The 27,889-nt window shown below is 39.7% G+C and overlaps 1 protein-coding gene across 2 annotated transcripts in view; it reads right to left on the reverse strand.

Annotated features, from left to right (window-relative positions):
• LOC126470205 (protein BCL9 homolog) overlaps window positions 1-27,889 on the reverse strand; it is a gene marked incomplete in the record, with an annotated part of 91,772 nt that overhangs the window by 32,915 nt on the left and 30,968 nt on the right. For both annotated transcript variants that reach the window (XM_050097875.1, XM_050097874.1), the window contains 1 exon segment: window positions 293-731. In XM_050097875.1, the coding sequence (XP_049953832.1) occupies window positions 293-731 (439 nt within the window).

A 27,889-nucleotide genomic window follows, 5' to 3' on the forward strand; every position in this document is an offset into this window, starting at 1 on the left:
CTTAATAATTTAAGAGTAGATTCAGCAAGGTTCACATGCCAAGCATGACTTCTATTTAGTTTTTACAGCATTCACTGCTCTTAAACATTGTGTTTGGACAGTTTTCTCAGCCATTTTTAAAATTTTATACTAACATATTATTAAACTTTCTTGGATATCCAGTACACCAATGACAACTTAGTACCTTTTTAGTAACACGAAAGACCTTTAAAGCAAATTATAAATAATAACTCTATACGAGGTAGCCTACATTTCGCTATGTACTTGATTTTGTGCCACAAAGTTACAATACCTGTCAGAGACGGTTGCTGTACATCACTTGGGCTGTGATGCATCATAGGATTTGCAGTTGGTGATCCTCCCATAAGACACGGTGTATCCTTTACTGGTCCGCTGCTGGGGCAAGGAGGGATCATTACATTATTGCCATTGTTACTCGCTACAGAAGTACTACAGCTACTAGGGGCAGCATTGGTAATGTTTGTATTTGTGCTGCTTGTTGCAGTATTGTTGTTGCTTGTGCAGATGCCACTCGTACTGACAATTGGTGTACTGCTATTAGTGGGAGTAACACTGTTGTTGTTGCTTGTGGCATTACTGTTGTTAGCATTGTTGTTGTTGCTGGCCCCATTATTGCCACTGCTGCCACTGTTGGCACCACCCATTCCAGAGCCACTGGTAACACTGCTGTTGCCAACAGTACTACTCACAGTATTGCCAGCACATGTACTCTGTAAAAGACATAACAATTTATTTCACTAACATTACTTCAACAAATCACTCATATTCAGCTTAGAAATCAATATTTGTTCCGATTCTATTTTATTTATCTTTTGTTTGTTCTTCAAGACATTCATAAGAATGGAAATTAGCACAGTTATATTGCACTGTGTAAAAGAACTAAAGTGTATAATAATTAGGCTTGATGGGGTACAAATGTTAATAGCCAGTATCAATGCAAAAGGACCTTTGCTATAACAATTGAAACAAGGGATTGAACATCATACAGAAATACAAATATTCCTTACACTTTTCTGCAATAACTTACATAAGCAACAGATCCACTGAGTCAAAGGCACATACATCTCACTTGATGGAATCACGGATTTGCTTAATTGGACTGAGGTCATGGGACCTGAGTGGGGCACACAAGCACCACCATGCCCATGGAACATTCCTCAAACAATTTTGACACTTTTCAGGACAGAGAGGGTGGTGCATTGTCTTGATCAAGGTACAGATAGACTACAAGAGCTGTACTCGAATAAAATGATGCAAATGATCCAACAGTAGGTCCCTCTGTCATTCCACGGTAGGACACGATGGTCGATATACAGGGTGTTACAAAAAGGTACAGCCAAACTTTCAGGAAACATTCCTCACACACAAATAAAGAAAAGACGTTATGTGGACATGTGTCCGGAAACGCTTAATTTCCATGTTAGAGCTCATTTTAGTTTCATCAGTATGTACTGTACTTCCTCGATTCACCGCCAGTTGGCCCAATTGAAGGAAGGTAATGTTGACTTCGGTGCTTGTGCTGACATGCGACTCATTTCCCTACAGTACTAGCATCAAGCACATCAGGCATTGTTGATGATGTCTTGATTGGGCCCCACGTTCTTCCACCTACGCTCAATGGAGCACGTTATCATGATTTCATACGGGATACTCTACCTGTGCTGCTAGAACATGTGCCTTTACAAGTACGACACAACATGTGGTTCATGCACGATGGAGCTCCTGCACATTTCAGTCGAAGTGTTCGTACGCTTCCCAATAACAGATTCGATGACCGATGGATTGGTAGAGGCGGATCAATTCCATGGACTCCACGCTCTCCTGACCTCAACCCTCTTGACTTTCAATTATGGGGGCATTTGAAAGCTCTTGTCTAAGCAACCCCGGTACCAAATGTAGAGACTCTTCGTGCTCGTATTGTGGACGGCTGTGATACAATACACCATTCTCCAGGGTTGCATCAGCGCATCAGGGATTCCATGCGACGGAGGGTGGATGCATGTATCCTCGCTAAAGGAGGACATTTTGAACATTTCCTGTAACAAAGTGTTTGACGTCACGCTTGTACGTTCTGTTGCTGTGTGTTTCCATTCCATGATTAATGTGATTTGAAGAGAAGTAATAAAATGAGCTCTAACATGGAAAGTCAGCGTTTCCGGACACATGTCAACATAACACATTTTCTTTCTTTGTGTGTGAGGAATGTTTCCTGAAAGTTTGGCCGTATCTTTTTGTAACACCCTGTATAAGGGGCCTCTTTCACCCCCTGTAAATATCCCCCATATGAGACACCCACAAAGCCCCTCCTTGAATGGTGTCCTGTTGCTAACCAGGATGCATAGCCTTGAATGGTTTTTTATGTAATCATACTCCATTACCTGCATGTACCAACATGCACCCTCAGTCTAGCAACTTCTTCCCATATTTCGTGTTTTCAATGGCACTGTTCCCACACTCATATTATCTGTAGTATGAGCATTCTTGTAGAATGTAAATACTTTTGGATTGAAGAAGACAACTCACTGAAAAGCAGAAGTGTTGAGTTGTCGATAGGCACACGCCAAAGAAAGAAAACTTCCTTTGATGAGCTAGAGTAACTAACTAACTAACTAACCAACCAACTCACACACAACTATGCACCTAAATGGTCCCAGCTGAAATAACAGTGGCAATGCTATTTTTCAGCATGGGGACTGGTTGTGGTGGAGGCAATGTCAGGCGGAGCAGGTAGAGGGACAGGGAGGCACGAGGCAGGAAGAAGGACTAGGGGTGGGTGGCTAGCACTTCAGAGGCACACCAGCTTGCCGGCTAGGAATGCAGGAGGGAGGGGTGGTGTGTATATGGACCGGCACGATTGTAGTGGCTGGTGGGATGCAGTACACGTTGAAGGTGACATGGGGACGTGAACTGGGAGGGGGTGAAAGGGCAGAGGTAGGGCAAAATGTTGGGTGGGTGACACAAGGATAATGGGTTATCTGAGAGTGAGGTCAGGATGATTATGTAGTAGAGGGCATGTTGTAAGAATAACTTCCACCTTCGAATATTAGAGATGTTGGCAGTGGAGGGAAGGATCAGATGGCTCAGGTCGTGTAGCAGCCAATGAAACTGAGCATGTTATGCCACCAAGAGGTCCACTTTGTTCTTGACAACAGTTTGGCGGTAGCCATTCATCCTGGTTGACACATGGCTGGCAGTTATGCCAGCATAAAAAGCTGTGCAGTGTTTGCAGCAGAGTTGATGTATAACATGGCTGCTTTCGCAGGTGGCCCGGCCTCTGACAGGGTATGATAAGCCTGTGACAGTACTGGAGTAGGAGGTATTGGGTTGGTGGATTGAGCAGGTCTTGCACCTTGGTCTACCACAGGGATAATATCTCTGTTTCAAGGGGTTGGGAGTACAAGTGGAATAGGAAGGGATTGGGATGCTGTATAGGATGGGTGGACGACGGAACATCACTTTAGGAGGGGTGGGAAGGATCTTGGGTTGGATGTTCATCATTTCAAGATCGGATGAGAGATAATCAAAGCACTGGCAAAGGATGTGGTTCAGTTGTTGCTGTCCAGGGTGATACTGGGTGACAAGGGGGCACTCTTTCGTAGCTGATTCATGGGGATGGTGGGAGAACTGGGGGTGTGTTAGGATATGACACAGGAAGTCTGTTTGTGGACTAAGTTTGGAGGGCATTACCTGTCTGTGAAGAACTTTGCGAGGCCCTCAGCATACTGGGCAAGGGAGTTCTCGTCTCTACAGATACATTGTCCAGAGATGGCTAAGTTCTATGGGAATGTGGGAGCAATTTTTAGGTGTGGAAGGGATGGCAGTTGTTGAACTGCAGGTACCGGTGGTAGTTAGTGGGTTCAATGTGGACAGAGGTGTGGATGGAGAGGTAAAGGTCAATGTCCAGGAAGGTGGTGTGTTACGTAGAGGAGGATCCGGTGATCCAGGTGGTAGAAAAGGTGTTGAGTTTGTGAAAGAAGATGGATAGCATGTCTTGGTCCTGAGTCCACATCATGAAGATATCATCAATGAACCTGAACCAAACTGTATGTTGGGGAGTTTTGGTAGGCTAGGAAGGTTTCCTCTAGGTGGACCATAAACAGGTTGACATAAGAGGGCACCATGCAGGTATCCATGACTTACCATGGATTTGTTTGCACACTTTCCCTTCAGAGGAAAAGCAGTTGTGGATCAGGATATGTGGTAAGGTGTATAAGGAATGATATGGTGAGTTTGGAGTCTGAAGGACATTGGGAAAGGTAGTGTTCGATACCGGTGAGGCCATGCGCATGAGGGATATTGGTGTGTATGGAGGTTAGTGGTGAGGTCATGGGCATGAGGGGTGTTGGTGTATATGAAGGTCAGTGGCAAGGCCATGGGCATGAGGAATGTCAGTGTATATGGAGATATCAACACTGATGAGCAGGAATCCTGGAGGTAAAGGGGTGGGGATGGTGGAAACTCAGTGAAGGAAGTGCTTAGTATCTTTGTTGTGAGAGGCTAAATTTTGGGCAATTGATTGGAGGTGTTGGTCAACGAGAGTGGAAATTCAGCTATGATGGGGCATCCAGTGTTGTTGGGGTGAGGAGGGAGATGGACTCAGGTGAGAGGTTCTGGGGAGGGTCTACAGATTTCTGCAGGGATTGAAGGTTATGTTTGACGCTTGAGATGGGATCACTCTGGCAGAGCTTGTGGGTGGAGTCGTCAAACACTTGGCAGAGGCCTTCTGTCAGGTAGTCGCTGTGAGTCATCACAACAGTGGTGGAGCCCTTGTCCGTAGGAAGGATGATTAGATCTGGATCTGTTTTCGAGTTGTTTATGGGTGTCGTTTCTTCTGCCAAAAGGTTAGTACTCTTAGGATCTGAGGAAGTATGGGGAGGCGAAGTTGGAGGTAAGGAATTCCTGGAAGCTGACCAGGGTTAGTTAGGCAGGAGAGGAACAATCATGATTGGCTGGTGGTATGAATTGGGAGAGGCAAGGTTCCATGTTGGCATGAGGCTGGCTTCAGTTGGAGGGATTGTGGCAAAGAAGAGTTTCTAATGCAGGGTTTGGGAGAAAGGGAGAGTAGGTCTTTGGTAAGTCCAACATGGTTAAAACTGGGTGTAGGACTGAAGGTTCTGTGGGACTGTTGTTTTCAGTGGAGATGTCAACAATAATGTTTTTGGTTTGCTTGTTTTCTGGGTGTTGTGGTTATTGGGAGGGAGATTTGGAAGATGTGGTACAATGATGAGGTCAAGCTAGGCAGGGTCTGGATGCTATGTGGGGTTGATGAGGGATTCATTGTATGTAGGATGGGTGCTGATGGACAGTGATGTCCCAAGGTGGGAATAGAATGTCGACAGGCTGGACAGTTTATGGAGGTGGTGTATAGAATGCAACCCCAGGTGTTGGAGTGCAAAGATTTCCATTTCAGAGATTTTAATACATAGAGAGAATTGCACAGTGACACTACCTTGTAGAGGAAATAGAGGTGGTTCTAGAACGCATGTGCCATGTAGACGTATTTTGCAGTACCTGATTCCTGAGGGATAGGGACTGATGGAAACTGAAAAGGTGAAGGTTGTGGTGAAAGAAGGTGTAGGACACAGAGAAGGGGTTCTTTATGGTTAGGCCATTGGAGTGAGGGGGAGTGGGGACTGAAAGGTTGAGACAGCATTTAAAGAACACGATGTGGGACTGGGTTTTAGTTAGGGAAAGGGATACATATCTGAACTGGTGCAGAGAGATTGAACATAATACAGCCTAGCCATCCTTGGATGACGTATCTGCAGGGATGATAATTCCCTTGCCCCACATATAAATGCTTCACAAAGGCCTTCACACAGAGGCAATACCCTCTAAACCTAGTCCACAAACAGATTTCCCTTGCCATATCCTAACACATCCCAAGTCCCCCAACCATACTCATGAAACAGCTACAAAAAAACTTCCCCCTCATTACACATCACCACCCTGGACAGGAACAACTGAACCACACCCTTTGACACAGCTTTCACTATCTCTCATTCTGCCATGAAACTCCTACTAAAATGATGTTCCATCACCCACCAAACCTACACAGCATCCTAGTCCATTTCTTTGCCTCTTCCACTCCCAATCCCTTGAACAGAGATAATATCCCCGTGGCAGACAGAGGTGCAAGACCAGCCCAATCCATCCACCCAGCACCTCCTACTCCAGTTCTGCCACAGGTTTATCCTAACCCATCAGAGGCCAGGCCACCTGTGAAAGCAACTCTGTTGCAAACACTGCACAGTTTTTTGTGTTGGTATGACTACCACCCAGCTGTCCACCAGGATGAATGGGCACCACCCAATTGTTGTCAAGAACAAAGTTGACCACCCAGTGGCACAACACTCAGCTGAGCACAAAATGCTAAATTTCATAGGCTGCTACAAAACCTGAGCTACCTGGATCCTTCCCTCCACCATCAGCTTCTCTGAACTACACAGGTGAAAATCTATGGTGACTGACCCTGCACCCTCCATCCAACAGTCTGCCCTTCCTTTATCCTGTAAAACACTCCCAATTCCCATCCCCATATTGCCCATGTGCCACTTCCCACTGGCCACTACAGTCGTGCCGGACCATACACCTGTCACACATCCCTCCTGCCTTCCTAGCTGGCAAACCCTCGGCCTCTCTCTGAGCCACTAGCTGCCTGCCCCTAGTCCTTCTCCCGCCTCCCTCTACCCACCACATCTGACACTGCCTCCACAACAATCAGTCCATCTGCCAAAAAATAGCAGAGGCACTGTTAGTTCAGTTACCAAGATGTAGGGGCATAGGTGCGTGTATGCATGTGTATGATTGTGTACTTTAGTCTATCTCATCAAAGGATAACTACAAAGTCTAGCAAGTTTTCTTTCTTTTGTGTGTGCCTATCGACAACTCAACTCTTCTGCTTTTCAGTGAATGGTCTCCTTTAAATCAAAAGTATTTTCATGTTAGCATCTGTAACACGCAATGAGTAAAGTACACATGTGGAGCAGTTGTATCTGTACCCCAGTGCAAGGAGGCAGATCTAAAAAGCATCTGCGTTCAGTGGTTGTTATTGCCCACCACTGTACTGATAAATGTTTTGTCTCTCTAATTTTTTCTTTCCGCTACTGTGGCTCATCTACCATTGTCCATGACCCCTTCCCCCAGAATCAGGGCCCACACAGTACGTTCTTCAAACAGCACCATGTGAAAAGTCTAGTGGGTCAATAACCTAAGAGATATTGAGTGCTATGCATTATCATGTACCCCCTATATGGACACAATAAAATGCACTGCACATTGCATGCATTGGCCACCCTACACTTCACTTTCATACTGACACACAAGACTAAGTCTGATCACATTCCAATCACTTGACACAACAAACTACACTAGACTATCACTAAGCTGACCAGCTGTCACACATATGGGTACTGGACTAGCAAAAGAGCCAGATTATTGAGAGTGACTGAAATTTAGTTTAAAAACATTGGAACTATACTTTTTTAAATCCATCGCTACATTAATTTTCACAGAAAACTTAGTCTGTGAGTGTGTACATATACTGTAGTATCACAGTATTATGAAACATGTCTCAAGATTTTAGTTCTTGCACTGATGATAAGTGACAGAAGTACACTTTATCATGCAACTGCTTTATAAGCATTATATTGGTACTGAATATATCTGGCTTTGCTGTAATGAACTCCACGAAGATGTCTGCTGCTTCAACATCAGCACTGAAAGAAATCTCCATGCTCTCTCCTCCTATGTCCTATTCTTCATCACTGCTTTCCTGCATGCTTTTGATTATTTCTTCATCTAGCTCACAATTTTCCCCTTTTAGCCACTTAGCATCATCATCATTAATTTTTCCTCCTCCTGGAAGCTTGTTGAATATGTCAGTGTATAAAGTGTCAGCATTTGATGATTTTGAATTGACCGGCTCATTGCTATTGCTCAACATAGTTTCCAACTCTGTATCAACGGATGTTCAAGCTGTTCTCCAGCTCTCCATTATGTTAGCATTCTCCAGTGTTAGCCTCTGTTTCTGCTGTTTGGAAAACAAAATGACTTAAGCTGATTGCATCCAGCACCTTCAGCATAGCATTGGTAGAGTCTTTTCACATTCATTCTGCAAGTGCATAACCTGATTCCAAAATTCCCTGGTCAGTGGGTTAGTGTTCTGTGTTTCCTTTTATAAGCAATGATACTGAACTGTACACTGGGTGAAAGAAAGAGTGCATGTATACCATTGGACTATAGACTCACATCAGAAGGATGACTGACAGCAATGTCAGTTACAAGGATAGCTCTCAGTGCAAGCTTTTTCTTTCAGCACTTTTTCTCACAGCTGGCACAAATGTTTCGTAGAACCACTGACAGAATATTTCTCTTTCCATCCATGCTTTCTTCTGAGCATAATATTGCAACAGTAGTTTATCTCTGTCACTGTGTTGAAAGCAATGTGAATGTTAGATTTTGACAATCACCATGAACAGTAGTTCATGACTTGCATTTCCATTACAACATGCCATTAACGTTGTGCACCATTTCTGTTATTTGTACAAATTCCTTCTTGTTCCTGGCAACTAATGTTTCTGAACGAAACACTTCGTAAAAGATGCTAGTTTCATTGGCATTGTACATAGCATCAGTAGTAAAATCTTCTCCCTATATTATATTATCTTCTGTATCTTCTCCACAGACTCTCTGTATCTTCCTTGTTAGCCAAGTGACTTTTTCCAGTGCATTGTACATAGTATCAGTAGCAAAATCTCCTACCTATATTATCTTCTATATCTTCTTCACAAACTCTTTGTATCTTTCTTTTTAGACAAGCGACTTTTTCCGGTGACTGTCAGCAGCAACATGCCTTGCCATTTGCTCCAGTTTGATAGCAAACCCTTGCCTGCAGCAAACAAGTTACTGGCACCAAGTTGTGTGTTAAATACAACTGCTGTTTCCTTTATTATTGGATCACTGACTGGAATTCCTTTGCTGTGTTAATTTATGGACCATCTGCATAGAGTAATGTCCAGTTCTTCATTCTCACTCTACAGCATAACCTTCCGTTTTCCCAACATACTCTCCATTTGAGTCATGTACTGTCGAATAATGTGTTGTTTCTTTTTTATGTCGTAAATGGCTCTAAGCACTATGGGACTTAACATCTGAGGCCATCAGTCCCCTAGACTTAGAACTACTTAAATCTAACTAACCTAAGGACATCACACACATCCATGCCCGAGGCAGGATTCAAATCTGCGACTGTAGCAGCAGCGCGCTTCCTGACTGAAGCGTCTGGAACTGCTCGGCCACAGCGGCCGGCGTTATGTCATGAATAGTTAAACATCTGACACTGTACTCAGCAGTAATGGTCATTTATGTTAGAGTGACTGGAGGCCCAATGTGGGCTAGATTAATGAAAAGCCGGTCTACTGAAGACTGGATTAGCAAGAGTTTAGCATATTCTATTTGCCACAAAGACAGAACAACTCTTTTTCCAGCACTGCAGTTTTTTCTAAACCAGTTGCTTATTAATGTAATATGCAATCCACTGAAATGTCTGTCTCTCTGGAACTAGTATATTATATGCTCTGTTAATTGCTCTAGCAGTACGCATCCTAGTATAATACCTTACACAGATACATCAAAATATGTTCATCCCACACAAATGACAGATGATAATACAGCACCTAATTCACCTGTTGAGAGTCAAGTAAAGTGACATCACTTGTAAACTGCTTTACTTACAAGACGAATACAACTCCACAATGATTCACTGAGTCCAGGATCATTCACCAGTACTCACTGAAGACAAAAATCAAGGCAATTAATGGCAAAGGCTACCTCAGTTGAGATGCTTAAATGTGATATTTGCTTGGAATTCATTTGTCTTAGTAAAACAGAGGCTCTAAAAAATCCAGTCTCCGGAGTAGATGAATTCAGATCTCGGATGTACATTGTACCCTGGAGTGTAAGGTGTATATGCTGATCTCCACCTCTCCGATGTTTTCATTACACGTCCAGTTCAATAACCCACTGGATCCCAGTAGTTCCTCCACATCACCCCTCCAATACTTAAGTCAGGATGTGTAGTGGTTAAGACACTGCACTCACATCGAGTGCTTTATTTCTTATGACATCAAGTTTGATGAGACATTATTCTTGTAAAACAATAAATGGGTAGCCAATATCGCAGGAATTCTTTTTATTCCATGACTACCGGTTTCAGCGAAACTAAAGCCACCATCATCGGATCTTAGGACACATACAGGTCATAACATCAAGGCAAACAATGGTGACATTAATAGTTGCCTATAACACGCAGGCCTTACAAAATTGTCTTGAGTAGCACATAGGCATCCAAGAGAGATGACATCGTAAATGTTAAGTGTCTCCATCACATGCAAGCACACGCTAGGTACCTCTCTTGGACGCCTATGTGCTACTCGAGACAATTTTGTAAGGCCTGCGTGTTATAGGCGTCTATTAATATCACCATTGTTTGCCTTGATGTTTTAACCTGTATGTGTCCTAAGATCCGATGATGGCGGCTTTAGTGGCTTTAGTTTCACCGAAACCTGTAATCATGGAATAAAAAGAATCCCTGTGATCTTGGCTACCATTTATTGTTTTACAAGCACCTAGATCGCTCCCACATGAGCACAATGTGCTTCCTACAAAAAAGACGTTATTCTCTTACTTTCTTTTCTTCCCTCCCATATATCAGTGCCACCTGTCACATCTAGTTATAAGCTCTCCAATACGCTGACAGTCTTATCAAAGCCTCTGCAGACGGACTTGGCTCCAAAACACATCCCCACACTCCCACCGCAATGGACCCCACTCCCGATTATTAAACAATACCAGCAGTCTATATGGTATTAGAACAAAAAAGCTATTACAAGAACATTCAACATCAAATTGTAGTTCCCAACAGGTTTGAACTCTCAGTTAAGGGCTATTAGGCACAATGCTATCAACTTAAACAGTAGTTTCACAATCTATATCATATATGTACCTCCCTGCTTAATGAAGTCAGATGCTCTGTATCACACTGACCCGTAAACACACATCAATCAAGGATGCAACCTTCCCGGCCCCAATGTCTGCAAGTCTTAAATATCTCTCATCTCTTATCGAGCAAGATGATGCAATGGTAAGACAATGGATCTGCACTAGGAAGAAAAGCAGTTGAACTCATCATCCAGTTATTTACATTTAGGTTTTCTGTGGTTTCCCAAAATCGTTTACAGCAAGACTAGAACTGTTCCCTTCGAAAGAGGCAGTTGATTTCTTTCCTCATTCTGAGTTTATACTTAGTCTCACAAGCCCTCTTTGTCAACAGGATGTTAATCCCTACTCTTTCTTCCTTCAAACCCCACTTCCTCTTCTTCCATATGTATGAATTTCTGAAGAAACACTCAGAAACAGAAATGAGTCCCTATTAGGGCATGCCTCAGCACAGTTATTTGACAGAATAGAGGAACACATGTATGAGGTGTGGCAGAGAGACAGAGATCAAACTGATGCCATTGCAGTGTATTCTCATTTACTGCATAAATTTCATCATATATTCAACTTTGTCTGTGGACACCACAGAAACAGCACTCAACATAGAGGAACCTACTTAGAATGTTGGTTGTACAAGGATATTTTTGTATCTTGAATAAGGCTGTCAGGTGGTGAAGAGGCGTATGGTATACAGTTCCTGAACAGAGTATTGTTGTCAACATCCTGTATTAGATGCGAAGTGAGGAAATTTTCCACTTAGCAGATCCTTTGGTAGCTTTTGCAATGAGCACACTAAATGCTGATAACAATAGTAAGTTCTATCATTTCTCTTCCTTTAATTTATACCATTATTCATGACAATGAAATACAATAGTGCACTTCACACGCATCCACTAGAGTGAACAACACTACACATTAACATTTTTGTCACTTTATCATCCACAGATTGAGGTAAGGTAGTGGTAAACAGTCTTCACCCGAACCTTACCAATAGCGGTGAGGGTTCTCCTACAATGTAATCACAGGGAAGTCATGGAGTATGTGATTATTAAGTGATAATATTTTCCCTTTATTTGGCTGTAAATACAAAGCAAAATCTCTACATCTCACACAATCAGCTGATTTTGGCCCCTCTGGTCATTTACAAGTCATCAATATGTGCAGTGTAATGTTCAGGTTACACAATGTCACTATAACTGGTTTTGCATTGATCCATCAAGCTACAAAATAGTAATGAGTACCACAATGCTACTGTATTTAATTGTTTATTTTTAAGCGCAATAATAATGTGAATGTTTTGTAATATATTTGTGCAGTAAAACACAACTATAACAGTAGTGGCAGCATGGAGGAGTCAACACTACCCTGGAACCAATGAGAAAGGATAACTGAATTCACAAACCATCAATCATTACTGTTACAATACCACTGTAATGAGTTAAATCATTCTTCACTCAATTTTCTATATACTGTTTTGAGTATACACAAAGAAAGGACACATTTTGTCAGGTCTGTGCCAAAGTACACAAACATGCCTAGAGATGAAGCCTACTGCTTTTGCTACACAAGTAGCTTGCTTCTGTAAAAGCTATGTAATGGAAGTGAAACAGATCATTATTATCAGCTACAAAGTATTTCAATGAGTCTAGGAGTGTAACTACTTTTACGAAAGGATAACATGATAGATAGTAGTGCCCCCTCAAATGGATAAAAGTTATTTTATTTGATAGCTTAAGTGATGGACACAAGTCAAATTTATTTCTTATTCTTTTCAAACTAAATGTCAGTGTTGGTAATATCAAGATAAGAATTTATCCAGATGGCTATTGTAATTAAACTGACAGACAAAAAATCACTACACCAAGGAGTTGTGCAACATAAACGAAAATTGGTAGGCATGTTTCATTGTCTGAAAGATGACGTCTATTCAAATTTCGCAACAGTCGCACAGGAGGATGCAAATCAGGTTTGCTTTAAATACATACTGTAACAGTTGTGAGCATTAGTTACTTCTGAGACAGGATGTGGTGAATTGATGTTAGTCAAGCATGCCTTTAAGGTGACAAAGATGCCATTATCAACACTTCTCTGAGTTCGAACGAGGTTGTGTAATAGGGCTACAAGAAGCCGAATGTTCCTTCTGCGACATTGCAGAATGACTCAGCAGAATGTAGCCACTGTACACGATTGCTGGCAGTGCTGGTCACGAAAACGTACGTTCATAAGAAGACTGGGTTCCAAACGACCACGTGGCACTACCTAGAGGGAAGACCATCGAGCTGCGTATGGCTCTGGTGCATTGTACCACATCTGCAGCAGTTGGCACCACAGTGACACAACGAACTGTTACAAATCGGTTACTTCCAGGACAGCTCCAAACCAGACGCCCTAAAGCATGCATTCCACTGACCCCAAACCACAGCCATTTGCATTTTCAGTGGTGTTAAACAAAAGCTCATTTGACGATGGGGTGGAGGTGTGTTGTATTTTCTGTTAAAAGCTAGTTCAGACTCTGTGCCAGTGATGATCGTGCACTGGTTAGAAGGAGGCCAGTTGTGGGCCTGCAACAAATCTGTCTGCATGCTAGACACCCTGGATCTACACCTGAAGTTTATGATCTGGGGTGCGACTTCATTCGACAGCAAGAGCATTCTCGCGGTTGTCCCATGCACCCTGACTGCAAATCTGTACGTCAACCTGGTTATTCAACCTGTTGTGCTGCCATTCATGAAAAACACTTGCCCAGAGACCGCTGTTGTAACCCAACATGCTCTACAGACTGTTGACATGTTGCTTTGCCTGCTCGATCGCCAGATTTGTTTCCGGTCGAGCACATACGGGATACATTGGACGACAACTCCAGCATCATCCATCATCAGCATTAGTCGAGCCTGTATTGACTGACCAAGAGCAACAGGCTTGGAACCGTATCCCACAAATTAAGCCCGCTTGCATTCAACATTCTGGTGGTCACACTGATTATTAATGTACCAGCATTTCACATTTGCAATGGTTTACCTGGCACTTAGATTGACATGTGGTCTTGCAATGTTGCAGCATTCCACATCTGCTATGGTTTACCTCGCACTTACATTACACTGTGGTCTTGCTATGTTGATCTTTTACATACATTACCTATGCAAATGTATTACTGAAATTTTATTACTCTACATTAATTAGTTTTTGGTGTTGCAGTTTTTTTCTGTCTGTGTGTGAGATGACTAAATGTCCAGAGAGAGATGAAGTTGCAGCTTTGATCATTTAGTAGTGTCGTCTAAATGGTGAAACTATTTTAACAACCACAGGCTGTCAGTTTTATTCCTTTAATGCACTGTGCACATGCATTACATTACTGACCAGTCTCAGCCTACGTCCATTTTCAAAGGTATGATATTGATGATGTGTGTGTGTCACATTTTAAAAACTTGTTTTGTGTTAATGTTAAACAAGTTTTTAATGCCAATATCATGCATCTGAAAAAGGCCTTCGGCCAAAACTGACCAGTAATGGAATTTAAATCCATGGTGCATTAAAGGAATAAAACTGACAGCAATCGGTGGTTATAAGGGTTCCATCATTTAGACGATACACGGAGGTTGTGGACCCGTATATGAAGAAATTAATTTAGTAGTGCCATTTCCTAGTGCGTGAGATTTTTATTAACTTGACACAAAAATGAACATTTGTTCAAAATGACATTGTAGCTCAAAGACTGCTAATTATTTCTGGCAAAGAATAAAAATAACAATGAATGTCGGTAATAACATAGTAAAAGGCCTGAACAATAATTTACTGTTTCTTGCATTATTCAAAGAGTTTTGCTGAAAAAGAAAAGGGAACCAAATTTTGACCATTTTCAAACCAAAACTCTGCACACACAGAATAATTATTTCACACTACACAACCAGAACCAGGGTAACGTAAAACCAGAAAATAATGCTGTTTAGTGTGACAAACTTTATACTTGTGCATACAGCGTACCTGGTCATCGAGTAAATCAGCAGGGTGATTTCTGTCTGTACATTTTGTTTCAATATTGGAACAGTTGTTGAATTAATGACAATACTGAACTAGTGTTGAGTTTTAGAGCAATAAAATTAACAGGCATATAACTCTGTAATGCACGTAAAGTCCAAATTATGTATGCATCAGCAAACAAGTTTTTACAGATAACACAGTAATTTATACATAAAGTCCAAAGTGCGTATTGCACATTTATCAGCTACCCATACATATTCTGACATGTAAAAAACGAACTGAAACAGGTTATAAATTACTAATAATTCTTTAAAGGTTAAAAATTGCAATACAGTAATGAAATGCTAAGAAGGCAACATGATGCACCAGGCCATGTGTGGCAAAATTAGTGTCACAAATCCAAACAAGTGAGTAGAAGAAGAGGGAATAATTTGAGAAGATGAATTTAGTACAATATTCCAAAGGAAATGCAGGAAATAAAGTATATAAGACTGCATGCAAAGTTGGGAAGAAACATAATGAATGGCATACAGGATAAACATGAGAAGCACAAATGTGGTAGGACACGATGAGACCAACTGACAAGTAAACCTATCTAAGTGATATACTTCGATTTTGATTTAAAAAAAAATCGTTCAAATGGCTCTGAGCACTATGGGACTTAACTTCTGAGATCATCAGTCCCCTAGAACTTAGAACTACTTAAACCTAACTAACCTAAGGACATCACACATATCCATGCCCGAGGCAGGATTCGAACCTGCGACCGTAGCGGCCGCGCAGTTCCTGACTGCAGCGCCTAGAACCGCTCAGCCACCCCAGCCAGCCAATTTTGATCAGCTCTGAATATGTTGTAGTGTAGAGCAAAATAAGGTACACTTTTTTTTTTTTTTTTTTTTTTATATGTGCCCATATGACTGTTAAGAGGTGAAACACCACATTGGAGGGAAAAAAAGTTTAATATTTTTGAGAGAATGCTGTTGAAATGGTAACAGATATACAAAAATTTCAAATACAAGTTTTATTGCTTTTAATGTTTGTCACAACAGTGCACACAGATTTGTCAAAAAAAAGTCTTTTTTTCCATATCCCCTTTCCGCACCTCAAGTATTTTGTTTTTCATCTCGACACTTGACTAACAGCAAAACGTGTAGGATTGTTAGTATCCAGTTCGATCATATACGATGAAGTGATATTCCAAAGATACATTTGTCAGAAATAGGCTAGAAATATATCCATATCATTGTATGTACGCCCGATATGTATTGTCTTCAATGCCAGTTCTCAAGTTGGGTTATTTAATAAGTCTTTCCACATAAATATATTCTAAACGTGTGTGTGTTTTTGTCAACTATGGACATCGGATCAGTTGTGGACCCATTTGGGAAATTTTATAGCAGTTATAGTTGACGCAGATTTGGTGCACAATAGAGAATATAAATCAACATGGAAAGATCCCAAATCAATGTTCCATCTCATATAACAGAACAGAACTGTAGTAATAAAGACAAACTGTGCAGATAACAAGAACCACGGGAAACTCTCAGCTCCATAGGAAAGCACCTCCATGTTGTTACAGGCACTTGTCTCCCTTATTCACGAGCATGGAAATCATCCCACCATGTTAAGCTGTCAGTGGGAGAATGAAATGGCACAAAAAGAGGATGGAATAAAGTTAACTGTTCCATCTGTCACAATATGTCACAGTACATATTATTTCAACAAAACAGCCACAAGATGAAAGAATTACAGGATTCACAAAAATTCACCTTACATTACAAGAATTATCTCCCCTGAAATATTCTATTTACATGTTTTGAATTCTTGTGAGGCACTTTTAACAAAAAAAAATACAATACTTAAACTGTAAATAAAATGAGGCAAAATGACCAACATCATTGATAAGAACCAACTTACGTCACAACTCCGAGAGAGAACATAATTGAGTGACCTCTTAAAATTCTTGTGAAAAGAGAAGCTCACAAAAGTGCATTACTTCTAATGACTTATGAAATAGAAAAGAAAACTTTCAGTAGAGTTGCTAAAAAAATTAATTTTGAGTGTAAATGAAAACACAGGCAAAAAGCTTTGTGCTTAATTCCCTGTTGATGAGGATAGGACAAGTATATTAGCTGTCAGTTTTGAAGAAATCATCCTAGCATTTACTAAAGCTATTTAATGGAAAACAACGAAAAACTAAACCTGTAATTTGGATGGCCAGACAGTGATATGAAACTCGCTCCTTTCAAATCCTTTAATCTTCATAGGCAACAGAAGTAGCACGTCTTAACAAAAATTACCTTGCAATATTACAGTGGAGGTCAAACGTACCAGTCATCCGGCAATGATGACTACTACACGGGTATTCCCAAAAGTAAGGTCTCCTATTTTTTTTTTTTGTAAGTACATAGACCTATTTATTTCTACAACAGTTTACATCAGTTTACAGCATGAACATTTAGCTATTTTTTGACATAATCGCCATTTCTGTCGACGCATTTCTGTAGACGTTGTGGTAGTTTTTGTATGCCCATGTCATACCAGCTTGCCGCCATGCTGTTCAGAAAGTTATGAACGTCTTCTTTCACCTCCTCATTGGAGCTGAATCGCTGGGACCACAATTAACACTGACAGGTACTGTGAGACTCTGTAAAAAACTCAAACGGGCAATTCAGAACTGGAGAAGAGGAATGTTGAGCAAGGGCGTACACATTCTCCATGACAACATTCGCCCACACATCGCTCGGCAAACCGTTGCTCTCCCACAACAGTTTCAGTGGAACATAATCACCCACCAACCCTACAGTCCTGACTTGGCACCCATTGACTAACATTTTTCCAGAAAGTGATTCAGCTCCAAAGAGGTAAAAGAAGAGGTTCATAACTTTCTGAACAGCATGGCAGTGAGCTGGTATGACATGGGCATACAATAACTGCCACAGCATCTACAAAAACGCATCGGCAGAAATGGTGATTATGTCAAAAAATAGCTAAATGTTCAAGCTGTAAACTGATGCAAACCATTGTAGAAATAAACAGATCTATGTACTTATAAAAAAATAGGATACCTTACTTTTGGGATTACACTTGTATATTCATACAAGTGCTTGGAGAACAGGCTATCTGCATCAAGCCAACTGTATGCAACATTAGATTGCATCCAGTTAACCTATACTATGCAGATAAACAGATGCCCTACCAACTGTACTGTGTTACAACAAACTTCCTATCCATGGATAAATACATGCAAACCAGCATATTTATGCCATAAACACATTTTCTGTCAGAAAGATTCAATGGAGAAATAAGAGTGTGTATGAAAAGGGCATGATCGTGTGGTGTCTCAAGTTCTAGAATTATGTTAGAGAGATTTCACTAAAGTAATATCCACCCACATCTTTTACGTTAAAAAAAAAAAGTCAGGAAAGTAATACGACCAATAATCAGTTTGGCCTATTAAGTTAACTGATATAGACTGTCAAAGACTAAAGAATACTTTCTGATACAACTGTCTGATACCTTTGTTAACTGAATAAACATTCACTTTACACCAGAGTGAGTAGAAATTTGAAACTTCCTGGCAGATTAAAATTTTGTGCCAGACCAACACTCGAACCTTTTTTGTGCATAATCTCTACCGACGGAGATATCCAAGTGTGGATAGCTCAGGTGGTAGAGCGTTTGCCCCCAAAAGGCGAAGGTTCTGGGTTCAAGCCACAGTACAGCAGCCAGTTTTAATGAGCCAGAAAGGTTTGGCTTCGTTAACTACTGCAAAATGGATCAGTGGCAGAATACTCCACCAAGAGACAATAGATCTCTGTTTCTCATCATCTTTTCAGGAGACATTGATCACAAGATGAAATGCAGACATTGCTTAAAGAGGTGCCAACAACACCATCATTACCCTTTGAAACAATAGAAGATTTTAAAGAGAACTGAAGGAAGAAGTAGAAAAATTAAGGTTCAATATCCCATCAATGATAAGGTAATTACACCTCTTCAGTTTGGCAAAGTAAATAAGTGTATCTTTTCCAAAAGGAATCAATATGGTAAATACTGTCACACAATTACCTTAGGTGATTTAAGGATGCCAAAGAAAATCTGAATCTAGATTGCTGGTCATGTATTTGAACCTCAGTCCTAAATGTGTGTCCCTGGAGAACTGAGACACAATATATGATGTAGCATTCAAATGGGAGTGAGCAGATCCAGAGAATACCCAGTAAAAGGCATTAGCCAGAGGCCAGAGCAAGTAGTAATAATAATGAAATTTGGTGAAGGAGATGTGATGGATTGGGGCTCTTTTTCCTAATTTGGGCTCTGACCTTTAGTTTTGATTTAAAAAAAAAAGCTAGATTGGCCTACCAGCAATAATTTTTCACCATACTTAGCAAAGTTTGGAAATAAACTTAGTCTACAGTGTTTCAGAACTAGCCACAAAGGTTTTGTCAAAGATTAAATGCTGTAATAGTAAAAGGTCCTACACACTATTAACTACACATTGGCATCCTTGGAAGGAAAAGTAATTTATGTATGAACACAGTTGCTCACATATGGATATCTACATGTTCATCAAATAGAAAGCAAAATGAAGGTAACCTGTATGCCAGGAGACAGATCTCTCTCAATTAATAACCATGTGCAGTGGCAGTCAGTCCTCAACAGATTTTCACATTCTAATCGGCAATTATTTACAACAGGAACATATTCAGTGTACTTACAACAGGTAAAATTCCAGAGTGAACCATGGAAATATTGCTGTATGTTATCGTTTAAGGATTCCAGTACAAGGCTGAAGTAATGCTTTTCTGGAGGGGAGACTTTCATCGACTTTTGAAAAGTTCTGTGTGTCCCCAAGAAACATCATGAAGACTAAGGAGCAAAAGTATGAGATCTCAGATCATTATCTGCACGAAAACAAGACAGCAAACTGTTTTTCATAACACACAAATTTCTAACAACACACAGAATGTTACTCAATCAACAGCTGATGAGATTTCAAATAATGTAGCTGTCAGCTAGATACTCACATCTAAAACCTACCGAGCACAGAGGGGTGCTCCTAATTGATACCTGACTTTCAATAACCGACAAACTCTAAATGAATTCCAAATTGTTCTCTAAACGCAAATGCAACACATGCCACATGGGCTGCTTCACATCCCTGGAACATTCTTGTCAGGCTTGAACTGTTGAATACCATGATTATGTTCTGTAATCAGAACCTGGTGAGATACTTTTTGCTCCATTTACTGTACAGTCCCTTTAATTGTCCCTCAATTATTTGATTTCCAAGTTTGTCATCAATAAATAATGAATCTGTAATGTTCATTCAGGAATGAATAAACATCTCACCTGAGAATTTGCTTTTCCACACCTTTTACACATTACAATAATAGAAATTCTTCTACAAAACAGAAGGAGTTGTCAAGGGGAAATGATTCCAATTTATTTTCAAATTTTACTCTGCTGTTGGACATTTTATATCACTGAGTAAGTGAACAGAAATTTTGGTTACAGCATTGGGCACCCATAGTGCTAAAGAAAACCTTACTGCGGTGTAATGAATGTAATTTTTTCTTCTCGTACTGTAATTATATACATCATTGTTCCTTTGAAAAGCAGTGGATTATTTACAACACATTTCATGAGGGAATAAGTATACTGACAAGCAGCAGTCAGAATGCCTAACTCATTAAACAGATGTCTACGTAATATTCTCACAGCACGTTTTCGAGCAATGAACACTTCCTTTCTTAAAGTGAGTTACCCCAGAACATTATTCCACATGAAAGTGAGTGAATATACATAAAATATGTCAACTTACTGGTTTGTCTTTCGTCAAGGTGTGCAATGATTCTAAATCCAAATGTGGCTGAACTAAGTTGTTTTAGGAGTTCCAAAATGTTTTTTTTCCAGTTTAAATTCTCACTGATATGGACACCTGTGGATTTTGAAGTTTCCACTCTATTTTCTCACCATGTGTTACACATATGAAGGGTGCAGAACCTCCAGATGTGCAGAACTGAATATATTGTGTTTTTTTATAATGTGCAGATGACAGACTTGGAGAACACCGTATACGATTTCCTCCAGTCAGCTAATGTCCCCCAACTACATTTCTTGACTTACTAAGTACAACTTTCTGCATTTTTTTGGTTTCATATGACATTATCCACTGGTTGGCTTTAGCATCTGTCCCATAAAACTACAGTTTATCTAGGAGAATACTGTGATTCCCACAGTCAAACACCTTTGAAAATATCTACCAGTGCTATTTGTTATTTAATGCTTATAAAATGTAGTTAGTAAACATGTAGATAGCATTTTCAGTAGAGCAAACAGGAAGCAGATTGCCCACACAGCAGACAGAACCAAACACAGCCCACTGTGTCAGCAATTGACAGTCAGGACTCGACATCTGTTAGTAAAAGACACTTGTCCAAGTGTATCAGCTGCTGAGCACTACTCAAACATAGCAAGTGAACTGACACTTTGTTGTGGCATTAGCAGAAAGTTCACATGCAATAATGAGAACTTTGACTGGAGGAACACAGTTCCAAGATCAGTGCATATATGCAGACAAGAAAAAACTAAAATCTGGATTCCTTAGATAAGAACATACTTTTTTTTGTGTTAAGTGACAATACAATTTCCCTTGAAGCTGTAAAACTTATTAATCCTTTGAATGGTGAAGGTTTTATACACTGGTGTAGAATTTCCCGGCTCTCCAGGAAATGAAACCCAGCAAAAAACAATGCATTTTGGAAAGATCTTTGATGTGCGGAAAATGTACACTGCACAGTTTTGCATTATGAAAGTATAAATATGAATTTCAGCTTCCAAAGCACTGAAATTCAGACTGTGCTTTGTGATGCACTTTCGTCAGCCAATCATCATAGCTCACATCATCTGATCTCACCAGCCAATGACTGCAGATATTCAGAGCATAGGACATGTGACATTGTCAGCAAATAGCAACATCATTGTTAATTAGTGCAAATACACAAATAGGAAAAGTTAACAGTTTAAATTAATATATACAGGGTGAGTTGCGTAAGACGTAACACCCACTTTAATCCGGGGGCGATTGCACGTATCGGCAAGCAGTTTTCGGCGAATCATAGTGGACTATGGGGCACATACGTTGGCACATGCACAATAATCACAACGTTTATATTGACCGAGATAATGAGGCAAGTACATGTTTTTCAAGTAGGACGATATACTTTTTTGACCATCATTAGAACGCGTATAGTGATGTAACGCATGTTGCTATTGTGATTCAAAATTTGCTTAAAAGAGGGTGGATGAGGATTTACCTACATAGCGTAGGCCGTGCATGCTGCATACAGCACAGCAACTCGGCCTGCGCGTCACGCGAGGCGTGTTTACAGTCTGCAGCCACTTCCGACCGCCTCGACCTTCAATTGTACAATATTTCCCAGTGTCTTTTAAGTGAAGTTTGAATCACAATAGCAACATGCGTTACATCACTATACGCGTCTTTTCCAGAGCGTTTGAATGATGGTAAAAAAAGTATAGCGTCCCATTTAAAAAACATGTAATTGCCTCATCATCTCGGTCAATATAAACTACTTTAAGATACATCAAATACAATTGTGTCAGTAAAATGGCTGGTCTTCTGGGCCTGAAATTTTTCTAAGTGGCTGGTCTCGCAAAATGTTAAGTTTTGAATGAGAGTCAAATGCTCTGTGATTTAAGAAAATCATCACATTTTCTCACATGTAATATAATTCACCTTGTGTAAAAGGAAATTTACTTTGAAGTAACATTTTCAAACCACCATTCACAATATTTTACCCCGACCTGTTAGAAATGTAAACAGTCATTACATCATACTCCTCGAAAGTAGTTTATTGTTACTACGTATTGCATAGTCTTCAACCTACAGCCATTGACAAATTTTGTGTTGGCAGACAATTGTGTGTGCACTGTGCTTTGTTGTTGTAAATGGCACATTTTCTTTGCAACTACAGACTTATTTTGATGTTATTCTCTCATTTATGTTTTACTGTTGCAGTATTATTCTGCAGTAGTGGGCTAAAGTAAAATTCTTTGTTAGAGTATCAGTTCTTACCAATCAAAATTCCAAATATTTGATTGAAAACTAAAACAATGAAAAATTCCCAGATTTCTAAAAATTTCTTTGTTTTTCCTGGATGAAAAAGTTTCCACAGTTTTCCCAATTTCCCAGGGCGTATACACCTTGAAGATGTAAAACTCAAAACTAAAACAATGAAAAATTCCAAGAATTATAAAAAATTTCTGGGCTTTTCCCGTATTTATCTCATCTTTGAGGATGTAAAGTGTCAAGTAATACGTAACTTTTATCGGACTGCAGTATTGTTCAGCTGTGAGGGATAATGGTATACATATCAGAAGACCCATTATGCACATGGACAACCACCACTTGCTATTATTATTTTTATCCACAAAATGCATACTACTAAGATGAGGTAATCGTAGTTTCATATGTCTTTGACACAAATGTGGTCTGCCACTGACATGTACCAACATTTGATTTTTTTTTAACTTCCCTGAAAAGTACAAATATTAATCTGTTGCCTATGTCATGCTATTAGTAGAGGTACCCACGTGGAACAATGAAATCTGTACCCCACAGTGCCAACAGGGTTCTGGATTGTTGTTCTCCAGAGCTGAAATGGATGCAAACTGTTGAAGTGTGACCAGACACTGTCTTGCTCATTCTGTACATGATTATTACACACACAGCCTAGACAAGGTCTAACATCATCAACATCATCATGTGCCACATTCTTTTATATATCTGCACGTATACTCCTAAAGCCACCATATTCTGTGTGGCAGAGGGTAATTTGGACACCATTACCAATTATCTCACTCTACCACTCCACTCACAAATGGTAAGAGAGAAGCATGACTGTTTGTAAGTGTCCATATAAGCTGAATCATCCTCTTTAAGAATGACATGTACAGCTTTATTTGTTAGGAAATAATCAATACCGTCACTAAACTGATCCGATATTCTGTAAGTTCGTATTTTTTTTCCCCTATGCAAAAGAGCAAAATTGTATCAGAACACTTTCTGGAAGACAGAGAACATGGCATCGGCTTGGGCGCAGTTTCCTGTTGACCTCTGGACCTCATGGTGCAAGTTGACGTTTACAAGATTGCTGTTTGCAGCACCCATGCTGATTACTACACAGGTTTTTGGTCTCTATAAAGACCATAACATGCGTGAAAATTTTTCCATAATCCCGTAATCCTCCAACAGATGGCATTTGTCTGATGACCCTTCTTGAGTACAACAAAAACCTACACTTCTTTGAAGCTGCTCGGAAACCTTCACTGTTACAATGAACAATTGCTGTTAATGGAGAGCAAGTTCTTTTCAATAATCCACATATAATCATGAAGGTATCTCATTATGTTCATCCTGTATGTGCAGGCGCACGCAGTACACAGCAATAACTACAGTGGGTATCACCAACCAGGCAGTCTCCATGCCAGCCACCTCCATGTTCTGATCAGTCACCACATAGATGGCGCTCATAAATGGCAATCTGTCTATGCTTCTGCCACAATACCTCCAGAGCCTGCTCCATGCACATATAATTGTTTCAGCTGGCACAGAGGGCACTGACACCAGGAAATACTTTCTGCATTGCCAACTATATCACAGATTGACATCATTATGCTTGTAGCTAATAAATGGGAACACACAATCATATGCGGCCAGTTCATCATCAGCAACAGTTCTGGATCACCAGTTCCAACCTACAGTTATCATTTAATAAACAGCTCTTTCAGACAGGGGTCATTTCCTGACTCGTTAAAAGTCACTGAAATAAGACCAGTGCATAAAAAGGGAAAAACTACTGATGTACAAAATTAAAGGCCTATTTCATTGACATCAGAACTTACTAAGGTGTTGGAAAGGCTATTTCTTGATCAAATGGAATCATTTTTCTCTAAGTACAATATATTAAAAAGTTCTCAGCACGGTTTTAGGAAGGGCAAGTCTATAATAACAGCCATAGCCACATTTATTCAAGCAGTATTGAATAAGCTTGATGATGGAAACAAAGTTATTGGCACCTTTCTAGACCTATCTAAGGCTTTTGATACTGTAAATCACTGCATTCTTCTACATAAGTTAGAAACTTATGGGGTCAGAGGAGTGGCATTAGATTTGTTAAGATCGTACCTTGCTGACAGGAGACAATGTGTTAAGTTGTATCATACAACCGGGGACTTACACAAACAGTAAAATCATCTTATAAAATTCTTAACTGTGGAGTCCCTCAGGGAAGTATTATTGGGCCTTTTCTGTTCATTGTGTACATCAATGATATAATAATTCCAAAAAACACAGACCCTGTGAATTATGCCGACAACACCTCCTTCATAAGCCGGGGCCCTACAAAACAGCTAGCAGTGCAAAATAATATGAAGAACACTAGCCTCACCACAGAATATATGACTAAAAATAAATTGGCATTAAATAAAGAAAAGACAATTCTAATGGAGTTTATGCTAAATTACAAATCAAGACAAGTGGATACTGAGCCAGAGTTATCAACTGAAACAATTGATAAACATAAATTCCTGGGTATTATAGTTGATGAACATCTTATATGGAAGGAGCACATCAGCTACATGTGTAAAAAAATCTCGTGTAATACCTACCTGCTAAAACGCCTTTCTAGCATAATAGCGTCACCAGTCTTAAGACAAATCTATTTTGGTATTACACACTCCCACCTACAATACTGTATTGAGATTTGGGGCAGAGCACCAATGGTATACATGGATAGGGCCTTTAGAGCCCAGAAGAGAGCAATTAGGATAATAGCGAATATTAGCAAATGTCAATCCTGTAGAGAATACTTCATTAAGTATAATATACTAATAGTGTATTCATTATATGTTCTAAGGACTATACTGTTTGTAAAAGAAAATATGGAGCACGGTATAATAAATAGTGATATCCATAGTTATAACACAAGGAAGAAAGAGGATTGCCACATAAAGTTCAGAAATAAAAAAGCAACCGATCATAATCCATTTTCCGATGGAAGATTTTTTTACAACAGCTGTCAATTGCTAAATGTTTGTACTCCATCAAGGATTTTTAATGTTGTATGTACTTTATTTCTACTACTAAACTATTATTATTGTTCATGTATGTACTGACTGACTATGTCCATGACTGTAAAAGTTATTATGGACAAATAAACCATTATTATTATTATTATTATTATTACTGGCCAACACAAGCCAACAGTTGCAGCCATTATACCCAGTCATCATTCACAAGTGATCATCAGACGGTAAACATTTAGTGTCAAAATGTTATTCAAACTTGCATATGAACTAAACAACTTTTGTTACAGCAGTGAAGACTAAACTTTTACAGTTTGGATGGCTGTGTTTCACTGTGATAGATTAGATTTGTGTGTAGGACTTTACCTACAGAGCCACGTATCATTCATTACTTAAAGCTGAGTATATCTGTGTATATTTTAATAAACACTTATTACTTGTTTCAATTTGTGTCGCCCATATTACTTGTGTAATAGATATATAAGCCCTCTGAGCAGTCCCATTGCCTGCATGTATGCAAGCTACCTTTGTGCAGCAACTCCTTTTCTGTACTAGAGGTTTGCTCCTTGCAAACATGTATATTGGGCACCAGACCTGTTTGGGTCAAGACAACAGGCTAGTAATCTTTCCTCTGTTGAGCAATTTTAGGTAATTTCCTATTCTGCAATAACATATCTTAATTTCTGTCATTGTGTCATTTTTGCAATGATGACAAAGATGAACCACAGGATGATCTTCCTCTGTAAAACAATTATAGTAGACTGGAAACAGTATTTTGGCCTGCACTATGTCATCATTGTCAGTATGATCAGTGAGTGGCTGTGTAGACAACTTTATCTATTTACTGACTTTATATATATAACCAAAACTTCTTATGAATTTTCATTACATCAGCAGACAAAATTTTACATCTAAATCCATTGGATACACTTCACTTTGCCCTGCTCACAGTCATTGTGGCTTTGCAAATATTTTGCTTATCAACAAGACTTTCCCTTCATTTAAATCTGTATGACGCACACTCACTTTCATAGTATGATCTGAACACTGGTTGTTAACCATGGCAGCTGCTTCTCATTCTTCACAACCGGTGCATACATGTCTAACACTTATTTACTATGCTCTTGAATTTTGTCCATTGGTACTCTAAAAATTTTCATCCTGATGAACTGTTTCTTGTTACACTTGGTAAGAATCAATATTTTACTACTTTTCTTAAATTTCTTTTATTGATTTTTATATGTTTATGAAACTCTATGATTTCAAGTTTATCTTACTTTATGTTGCTGAGTACAATTCGCCTTGACAGACAATGAAACAGCCTCAACAAAGCATGTTAGCTGCGTAACTGTTTAACATTTACATGGCTGCCAACTATTATGGATTGTCCGTAATTGTTACGGATTGATCACCTTAATTACACAGTTATGGGAAGTTACTAAAATTTATGGAAATAGACATTTTACAATTTGATTTTTTTAAAAAAGGTAATGTTTACATTTTGCTTATCATATGTCACTGAAACATTTTATAGATTGTAATAATTTCCTCCCAAGTACTCAGTAAAGCTGTATATGAATAATTTCATCACCATGTCTTACCAAAAGCATGTTTACACAGAGTTTGAAACATGTACTACCACTCTTTGCAACATGTTGTCAGCATCTTGGCAACACAAAACAAGTGTTCCGCAGCTGTGTCGATATAGACCAAAGGAACACTGTTCCTGGCCTGCTACCACTAAATGCCACTACACAGCACTAGTGTTTGTTTTTGCTCT

The sequence above is a fragment of the Schistocerca serialis genome, chromosome 3 (assembly GCF_023864345.2).
Source record: "Schistocerca serialis cubense isolate TAMUIC-IGC-003099 chromosome 3, iqSchSeri2.2, whole genome shotgun sequence".
In the NCBI taxonomy this organism is placed as follows: domain Eukaryota; kingdom Metazoa; phylum Arthropoda; class Insecta; order Orthoptera; family Acrididae; genus Schistocerca; species Schistocerca serialis.